Genomic DNA, 10,220 nt, shown 5'->3' on the forward strand with positions numbered 1-10,220 from the left:
ATTGCAGAAAGCAATTTAGGGTAACCTACACAAATAGTCATTAATTGAGCCAACTAAGATGGAATGAGTTCTGAATTTTAAAATACTTCATGTTTATGCTCTCTTTTACAAGTTCCCATATTAAAGAGCTTTGAAAGTCTCTTCGAATTCAAGTTTTATAAATTCAGTAACTAAAATATAAGAGACCAAAAGTTTTGGTGACTATTTTGTGGTTTATCCGTCAATTTATTACACCTTGGCAGAACACGCCAAAAAAATATTTAAAACCAAACCTTGAAAAGCAACAATGAAACTGCTATTTTTAAGTGGCTGAAGCGACGCTGGTGGGGGTGGTGCTGACGGTTTGTGGTGGTGGAGGAGAGCTAACGGTGGTGACTGGTGAGTTCCGGAACTTGAAAAGATCATTCCTTTTCATTCCATTCTTTTAAAATGGGGTTTCCATAAGATATGTAAACAGTACTATCCAAGCGGATTTTTTTTTGGGTTTATATGAAAACGAAAGGATCCAAGACTGACAAGAGAACGTTTTTTATGAAACAGAAGGACGCGGTTTTCTATTTATTTTGTTTGGAAGAGAGGAAAAGGGCGACATGCACAGAATTCAAGCTTAGTAGATGGAATAGAACAATGCTCACTAGTGTTGTTTGTCTTCCATTTCATCAAAATTCCAAAGGTATATCATGTTTCTTCCTTTTCCTTTCTTTGTGTTTTTTCACTTGTTTTTAGTTCTTCTGGGATTATTGCACTTTGTTTTTGTTAGTTTATCTAGTACTTATATATGTATGTATCTTTCTATATATGTTTAGAAATTTCATTGTTGTGTCTATAAGCTTATAAGGCTCTGGATTTGGTTGTATTTTGATCCTGGGATGGTAGGTCAGAATTCACTTGATTAGATTTGCATGCATGGAAAACTTTTGTGTTTGAGATTTTGTAGAGCTTATTTGAACAAGAATCCATTTAACTTCATCTGCCATTATGATCTTGGGGGTAAGTTATAGGTAATTTTGGTATTTTTGGATCATACATTTCACTTGCTGTTTCTTTAGCATAACTGAGAAGATATGCTTGTGATTTAAAGTTGCTGCTTTGTGATGTTTGAAAATGTAATGGTTTCCTTCATCTCTTTCTTTTCATTTTAAAGTTGATTATTGTCCGATTTAGTTGGCAATAACGAAAAGGATTACTAGTTAGTAGTAATCCACATAACTCTCGCTAAAGTGCATACATGTCCGGATATTGATTTATCACACGCTCCTTTGTTTGTCGAAACACGAAGATTCGAATCTAAAAGCCCTTTGTTTGTCACAACAGGAAGACTCGAATCTAAAGCCCCCTTGTTTGTTACAGTATGTTGATTCAAGTCCAAAATGTAAATAGAAAGTTGAAGGGTTCCCCCCCCCTCCCCGATAATTTTCTAAAATTCTAATACATACTAGATAATAATTCAATATCGGAATTCTTTTTCTTTATAAAAATCTGAAATCAAGGGAAAACGAAAAATCATTTTTTATCTTAATTTTTACATAATAGTTTCCATGCTTGGTGAGGCATTATCACCTCAAAACAAGATTTGTTCTAAACTTCTTGTCTAATCAATTATCAGATGATGAATTACAATGGGGCGTGAGTAACTTATGCAGTTTTCTTTATGTATATAATAATTATGGCTCTAACTGTCAATGAATGTGCACGGTTGTCCTAGTGAGCCTTCTATTCCACCAATAAATATTTTATATCTAAATTTGGCAGTACAGCATGGTTGATTTAAAGGTTAAACTGCTTTCCATACTTGTTCCAGTTCTTCCTTATCTGTTGAAGTCTGAAATTAAGGAATACCTTGTGAAAGAAGCGATATGGTTTTATGCTAAGTCACTGATGTATATGAGCTGACTAACAAATACAGCGAAGATTTCCTCTCAACGCTTTCAAAGATCCTTTTGAGCTTACTCTTAAGTCGAGATATTTCGGAACAGTAGTTTTACAACAATGCAAAACAAAAAGGATTCCGCTGTCAGTTCTCACTCGACGTGCACATATGTTGTTGGCTGCCCATTGTGGGAAAACTCAACTGGATCTCACGTCCAGCAATCAAATATGTCCGAAAGTTTAAGCCTGAAGATGGGAGTTCTGCCTCGATACTTAAACAACACCAAGCAGCTAAGTTTTCAGTTCCAGGACCAGGACACATCATCAACTCAATCGACTTGTCAATCTTATGCTGAAGTGGCTAGTGCTGGTGATAGCACTCTTAATGAGCAAAGTTTAATTTCAGCATCATCAGGTCTCTATATTTCCCCAATACCCCTAAATATTAGTGTGGGATAATGATTGATCTTTGTGATTTATTTTCTCTCAATATATATTTTGGATTCTTTTAAAGTCATCTCCAACTTGTAAATTTCTTACAACAGTGTCAGAGCCTTCCATTAACAAAATCTTAGTATTTCATATGTTAAATTAATGGGATTTCTTTTTCTTTTTCTTGTCACTGGGTAAATCTGATTAGCTGTTTTTTACATCTGCTCAGGAGGAAGTGAAGCGCACAGGAAGCTTGTTGGAGGTCATGCTAAATTAGCCTTCTCAATGGGAACTCAGGAATATGGGCTCGCTCCTTCACAAGTTGACTATAACAAATCAATTGTAAGTTATTAGTTAGCTACTCTTGTGGTTTGTTTGCTATGTATTGTAGATTGCATGATAGTCTTGGATGTCGATCTTCTGTGCTGCAGGCTCACATTCCGCTCCCTTATGCTGATCCATATTCAGCGGTGTGGCTTCTCCTTATGCTCCGCAAGCTATGGTAAGAATCATTTTGATTTTGTTATGTCCCGATGTTGCATTTATGTCTATTTGATGGTGAGCACTTCACTCTAGCATGACACCGGTTCATGGAGAAGGGGCTAGTTGCTTTTGAAATCTTGTTTAACACCATAAATGATTTATTCGGGAGTCAATTATACCTTTGTTATGTATGACCAGACAAACATGTCTTATTTGTTATCCATTTGTGAGATATTTGTCATTGTATTGCCAGCAGATTCAACCTCGTACGATGGCTGTACTCCCTGCTCGTGTTCCACTGCCTCTGGAGCTTACACAAGATGGACCTATCTATGTTAATGCAAAGCAATATCAGGCTATTCTGAGGCGAAGACAGAATCGTGCAAAACTTGAGGCTCAAAACAAACTCATCAAAGCTCGAAAGGTATGTTGCTTCAAGTTTTTCCTTCTTGCTGCATGGGAATAGCAACTTCTCCTACGATGATAGTCTGGTTATTTGGCTAACAAAGATATTACCTGAGAAGTTCTTTTTAATGTTTGCAGCCGTACCTGCATGAATCTCGACATCTTCATGCTTTAAAACGAGCTAGAGGAAGCGGTGGGCGATTTCTCAACACAAAGAAACTCCAGGAATCAAACAGTATTCCTACAAGCAACAGTGTAGACATGTATATCTCCCAATCCAAAGTTCATCAGTTGGAAAACTACAAAGATGCTGCTTCAACTACCTCTCGCTCCAATGTCACAACTGCCTCCAATGATGAAATGTTCCAGCATCTGGATTTCAGGTTCTCCGCCTATCCTTCTCACGTTGGTGGACCCATGCCCGGTCATGCTGCTGATATGCAAGGTGGTGGAAACATCCATCATCATCTCTAAGATAGACGAGTTAACAAATACTCATCCGAGCAGTCTCGCGTATAAGAAGCGTCTGCTTTGTTCCCATGGGAAGTCATCCTTGGCTCTATTTACTTTGCTGTTCTAGTTTACTTTCTCCTGTCAGCATAGACTGTTTCAAAACCATGGACATATTGGTAATCTCTTACCAAGGACTCGTAAACATGCTGTGTTTTTTACCATTTATGTTTCCGTTCTGAAGAAACTTGGTGAATTGGTGGTATTATTTAAAACACAATATAAAAATGCATGGCTTGACAATTAGATCGTGCCTTTTCAATTCCAAGATATGCCATTGCTTCATGCATGCATGTTGGAAATGAAATAGACTATGCATGATGTTTTATTTCTTCATATTTGGGTTGCTGTTTTCAATTTACAATCTTTGCATGAGAGGTCTCTTGCATTAGTATGAAATTTGTGCCTTGGTGCAATCTTCATTGGTCGTTCTTTACTATATATGAAGAAATAAAAAATATAATGCAATAGAAGAAAGAAACTTATTAAATTTTTTAATTAGGATTAAATTGATAGAATATATAAATTTTGAGGACTAAAATGTTATTATATCAGATCAAGTAACTATTCCGTTTAATATTTGATTGCAGCCACTTGAAAGTTAAAAATAACAATCTGGATTGAAGGAAAGCTTCAATGAGTTTATTGTTTTATACACAATGGCTGACTATAAATCAAACCAGATCTTAAATATATGTCCCAAACTGTTAAGTTATTACAAACCCCAGGTGACTTAAACGTTGTAAAGTCGTACCCTTTTCACTGTGAATCGACTGCGATCAAGGTCGATTCTCGAGAGCCGAGGCTGCCGAGCCGACATGGCTAAGCAAACAAGTATAGACCTTTTGATTCAACCTTTCAACAGTTTCCATCATTCCATTGTTGTCTGAGCTCAAACTGTTTCTTACTTTTCCCAACCATTCATTCGCATATTTGAGTTGTGACAGTGTGACAGCAATGTGGTTGTCCTGTTCCGTCAACCGCCCCGTACCGGTTTTCCCTTTCTTCTCCTGGGAATCGACCCGAAATCCGACATCCAATGCCACCTCTAGGAATTTCAAAAACCAAGTTCTGGTTTCATGCACCAAGGTTTCTCTCAGTTCTTTTATGTCTTTCGCACCATCTCCTTTGGCCCATTCGAGCTTCTCGGCTCCACTCAACTGTACTAAAGACTTGGTGGACTTTGATGATCTTTTTTCCTGGATTATACCTTTCTTTTTGTTTGACTTTTCTGTGTCTATCATAGATGGAAGATTAGATAATTGAGGGTGTTTATCTTTATGTGTTGCCACACTCGGTTGGTCGATTAGCTGTTGGAGGGCGAAGAACTTGGAGAGTGACAGATGAGGGTTCTCCGGTGAGGCGGCAGAGCATAGATCGGAAAACATGCTGGAACAAGACATAAATCATTGTTACATACATCTAAGCATTCAAATCTCCATTCTTTTAAGAGAATTTCAAGTCCGAAAAAATGTGCTTACCTAAGACATTTGACAAGATTTGCTGCCATAGATGCTTCCCTTTGAGCCTCTGCTGCAACCAGAGAAGCTAGATTTCTTCTTCTGAGCATTCCCTTGTGAAAAAAGGATTGTTAAAATGTGAGAACTGAATACTTCCTTGAAGAGTTAAAACGTAAAAATCTTTCAGTTTTGTTTGTATATAGACCTTTCCTGGCTTCAAGAGACTTGTTGGCAGAGAGTTCCATGAACCTGTTTCAGCTGAAGTACTCTTTTCTTTGTTGTTCCCCAAACAATTCGAGTCCGTTTGTTCGTGTTTACTCGAAGAACGTTTTAAAGATGCGCTCTTCTGAGGCACCATAGTTTCCTTTGTGTTGGATGCAACAACCTCAGGCTTGGAAACCGGCACCTCCAGCCTACCACGAGGACTTGTCGGTCGTGTCTGTAATGCTAAAACTCGAGATTGTCATAACTTGGTACTTGGTACATAGTATATGCATTACTGTCCTAACGTATGTCGAACAAGAATCTTACCTGACCTTTAGGCTCCTGTTGCTTGCTTTTTGTCTTTTTACCCGCAACACCATTCTCATTCTCAATGCTTTTGACATTGCTATTCGAATCTGGTGCACTTGCTTTTGGATTCGATGGCGAAACACCCTGCATGTATCTCGATGCAACACTTGCTTTTTCCTCTTTGATAACGATTTTCTTTCTGGGACTCTCCTCTCTCGCATCCACTGGCTCCTTCGCCTTCGAAGCGATACTATTTCCTTCGTTATCTATCGACACCGGACTCTCTGATGGAACCAGCATCTGCATCAGATCCTTGGGATTGCCAATGAAAGGGTTCCTTCCGGGAACTGGCCTGACACCAACAAGGATAGGAACCGGGGTCCCGGATTCGACTCTCTCGACGTAGAAGAACTGACCGAGCTGTAACTTGTTGTTCAAGATTAACTCGTTGTCTTCCTGCGACAGGGAAACATACGTCGAATGCGAGGAATCGGATACTTTGATGAAGAAACCTTGGTTAGGCCACAATTCAGATCCTGTTAAAGCAGGCACAATGCTGATCACTTGCAGGAGAATCGATCGATATTCACCTCGAACTTTCACATTCGAATTCATACTCTGAAGAAGCTTCAACAACACCCCTGGTGTCAGCGATGCCATGCTTTGAAACCGAAAGCTGCAGCAAATTTTTTCGTCACGTAAGACACTACAGTTTCAGGCTTTCAACCAAATGACAGAAAGTTGCCATTGTTGCAGACTCGAAAGAACCATCTATAGCTTTGCATGGCAGGCACGTTACCATCAATATCCCTTGGCTTAAAAGCCAAGAGACATGTTTACATGTAAGACTTTTCAAAACATTTTGAAGACAATTATGCTGTTATTTCCAAAAGGTGACATTTGTGGTGGGTCAGTTTCCATGCTCGCATTTCCTTTTACAAGTAGAAAGAATGGAGTTTTTAATGGAAGGTAAGGGTATTCCAAGTGTCATCTTCTTCCTCTTAATTTCCATCCCATGGTTTTAAATCATATTTTAGTGGACAGAAAAACTTTATTAAAGTTCGGTGCAAATTATGACTTTTTATTGCTTTGATTAAGACCACTCATGCTTTTGAATGCAAAAGTTTTCACGTCACTACTTGTAATCATAGACCCATCTCTCCTTTACATTATTTTAACATATTTGTCTTGGAAAACACTCCACCATTTTCATCCTTATTGAAAGAAAATACATATAAATATAGAATATTTGACTGATTTCAAAGAATTTTTTCATAAATGGATAGTAAATATTAGAATTCGAAATTTATGTTCGTTGTATGAATTAATTAGATTAAACCCGAATTTTTAATTGTAATTATGTGTCAATAAAAACATTCGTTATTTCTTTTTTTTTTTCTTTCTAATTTTGTCATGAAATGTATGAAATTCATTTTTTCCATCCCATAAATCCAGATAACTTAGTCTTTACATAAGTTAAGAGGGATTAGTTTCATATTAGTTTCAAGTTATCTCTAGGTAGGTGGAACTTAGACAAGACCATCTAACCAAATTCTAAATATATTCCAAGACATTTTTGTGAAGTCTATGATGTGTTAACCTTTAATGCCATTTAAGGTTAATGAGAAGTGTATGAATGACAGATTCTTTCAGATTAAGTTACTGAAATAGGCTCTATCTCAAGCAAAGGCATTGGCTTCTCTTTCGGCTCGGACCAAGCTAGCATAGACACCGTCAGCATGGTGGGCTAAAAGTTTTTCATGGCTGCCGTATTCGACGATGGCTATGGTATTGGCTTCCCGGATCGTGGAAAGCCTGTATGCTACTATGATTGTGGTGGCACTCTGCGAAACCCTTCTTAGTGCATCCTGGATATGTTTCTCAGATTCCAAGTCCAGGGCACTGGTTGCTTCGTCTAGAAGCAACACCCTCGGTTTCTTCAGTATGGCCCTTGGTATTGCTATCCTTTGTTTCTAACCGCCTGACAGCTGGACCCCGCTCTCCCCAACCTGTTTAGCAAGAAAAAGGGAAATTATTTATCGGTTAATCGAGCGTATGGTGTGACTCGAACTTAATGCCGATTACGTGTCTAGAAGTGGTTAACTTGCATTCCAAGTTAGACAGTACCTGAGTTTCATAGCCTTTGGGGAGACTACTAACGAATTTGTGAATGTAAGCTTCCTTTGCAGCCTCTTCGGTCTCATCCCATGAGGCATTCGAGTTCCCGAATATGATGTTTTCCCTTATACTCCCTGCAAACAAAGCTGGCTCTTGACCCACCATGGCTATTTGTTTTCTCAACCATTTCAAGTTGAGCTCTTTCAAATCTATGCCTCCCATCATTACTTTCCCTTCATTTGGATCATAAAACCTTTGTACCAACCATATCATTGTCGATTTCCCCAACCCTCTTCCTCCTACCAATGCCACCGTGCTACTACCCTTGACATTTAAACAAAAGTCCCTCAACACGATCACTTGAGGCCTAGATGGATAAGCAGATGTCACCATTTTCAATTTGATATCCAATGACTTCAGCCGTTCGATTATTCTACCTTCATCTCGGAAGATACTGATCAGTGGCTTCCGGTCGATGATATCGATCATGGAAGGTATCACTGTCGCTGCCCTGATGGTGTCTGGTGCAAGACCTGATAGTTTTCCAACTGAAAACGAGCTTAACACGAGAATGAGAAAGATTATATATACATCACCAAAACCGGTATGGCCATGTTTCATAAGGTAGGCACCATACCAAAGTGTAAAAGTGTATGCACAATACATGGCACCTTGAGAGAAATCAAGTGTGAGGCCTAGAAGTTGTGACCTTTTCTCTGATTGTTTCCTAGGATCGGATAAAGCTCTATCAAAGGATTTAACTCTCTCTTCTTGTGAAGAAAATGTTGCCACCGTCTTTATATTTGAAATTGCACCGGAAGCTTTGTTCCAGCCCAGTTCTTGTTTTAGTGTCGAACGAAATAAGAGGTCTCTCACCCTTAGTGTCAGCTTTGTTCCAGCCCAACCACAGAAACCTTGTTGTCCAATCAAGGTAATTATAGAAGCAAAGCCTAGGCCAACAAGTGCTAAGGCGAGCTTGTTAACTTCTTTCTTCAACTCTTGTGGAGTGTCACCAAAGTAAGCTTGAAGAGCTGTGCCTAAAAACAGCGGGAAAATGAAGAGAATAGCACTTGCATTGATACCCGGAAAAAACCCGAGTAAAAGTGTGATGAGTAACTGTCGTTGTAGAGACCATATCTTCGAAATTCGATATTCTCTAGGCTTTTTCTTTTGTAGTTCCTCATCAACTTGATTAACCACATGGATAGACTTTAAGTACTTTGACCGTGAAATATCGTACTCATACGGCGATCTTGGTGCTTCATAGGCTGAGTTCTCATATGGCGGTCTCAGTTCAGGGTTTGAAACTGCTTCAGAAGCATGCTTGATAAGTTTATAATACTCCCCTTCTCTTTTCATTAGATGCTGATGGCTACCAGCCTCAGAAACCGATCCATTAGCGATAACAGCAATGGTATCAGCATTTCTTACCGTTGCTAGCATGTGAGCAATGACCATTGTTGTTCTCCCCTTCGAAATCTTGTCAATTGCTTGTTGGACAACTGCCTTGCCTTCGGCCTCCAGGGCACTGATAGGCTCATTAAAGAGATGGATTCTAGGATCTTTAATCAACACACGAGCTATAGCGATTTTCTGCTTTTGACCACCTGATAACTGAGTTCCTTTGGCTCCCACCTGCGAATCTATTTTTTGAGGCCGAAAAATCAGAACAAGTGTGGAAAACCACGTACATTGAACAAGTTCATTAATACGGATGTTCGAAGTATGGTTTCGGTTGTCAACCTGAGTATCGTATCCTAGTGGAAGATCATATATGAAATCATGGGCATTGGCAGCAACACAAGCTGCAACCGGAGTGAAAATGGTTGAATGGATAAATTTAGTCTCTAAACTCGATAACTTTTCACAAGTTGATCCATAAATTTTCACATTAATCCCCTAATTTGATGAAGCGACTCTCTCAGAATATATTGTTCATGGACCAATGTGGACAACAAAAATACAGGAACCAAGTTAAGAAAGTTATCAAGTCCAGGGTCTGAAAATTACTTTATCCCATGGTAGAATATGAGAACCTGATGCATACAAGTACAACCATATATAGCTTTGCACGCCACCAACATATTTCTATCTACAAAAATAAATCAATAACAATTTACTTTTATCCTGGAAAACAAAACCAAAAGGGAGTATGGTATCAATTGCTACTAAGATTAAAAAAAAAGGTAGTTTTCTTTTTTCTGTTACATTGTATTGTCAATAACTCTGGTTTCAATACATAGTTCAACTTTTGATATACATATACTCCATCACAAGGCAAGAGCAAATGAAATGGAAAAAAGAATGGCTCTGGATTACCACTATAGGTGATTTCTTGTTCGATCACAACTATAGGAAACTACTTAAGAGATCAGCAGGAAGGCCACAAGGCTCTACGAATTGAAGATTTACATATCCCATTTTTCGGTG

General features: G+C 38.6%; 2 protein-coding genes and 1 pseudogene across 2 annotated transcripts; 1 reads left to right on the forward strand and 2 right to left on the reverse strand.

Moving 5' to 3' along the window:
- The first annotated feature begins 258 nt into the window (after positions 1-258).
- On the forward strand, positions 259-3,853 carry LOC120205917 (nuclear transcription factor Y subunit A-3-like). The gene is given in 8 exon segments (XM_039205672.1): positions 259-378; positions 541-673; positions 1,872-2,284; positions 2,531-2,643; positions 2,733-2,763; positions 2,766-2,803; positions 3,038-3,208; positions 3,328-3,853. Coding segments are annotated over 6 exon segments (984 nt in total). The 5' UTR covers positions 259-378; positions 541-673; positions 1,872-1,989; the 3' UTR covers positions 3,664-3,853.
- A 466-nt stretch (positions 3,854-4,319) lies between these two features.
- Positions 4,320-6,476, reverse strand: LOC120205915. The gene is made up of 4 exons (XM_039205671.1): positions 5,691-6,476; positions 5,365-5,598; positions 5,181-5,272; positions 4,320-5,088 (listed from the first exon to the last, which is right to left on the reverse strand). The coding sequence occupies exons 1-4, from the start codon at positions 6,330-6,332 to the stop codon at positions 4,479-4,481; spliced, it is 1,578 nt and encodes a 525-aa protein (XP_039061602.1). The 5' UTR covers positions 6,333-6,476; the 3' UTR covers positions 4,320-4,478.
- Positions 6,477-7,342: 866 nt separating this feature from the next.
- On the reverse strand, positions 7,343-10,211 carry LOC120205837 (annotated as a pseudogene).
- Positions 10,212-10,220: the final 9 nt, after the last annotated feature.

This window comes from Hibiscus syriacus, unplaced genomic scaffold (genome assembly GCF_006381635.1).
Source record: "Hibiscus syriacus cultivar Baekdansim isolate YM2019G1 unplaced genomic scaffold, ASM638163v2 tig00013285_pilon, whole genome shotgun sequence".
Taxonomy (NCBI): domain Eukaryota; kingdom Viridiplantae; phylum Streptophyta; class Magnoliopsida; order Malvales; family Malvaceae; genus Hibiscus; species Hibiscus syriacus.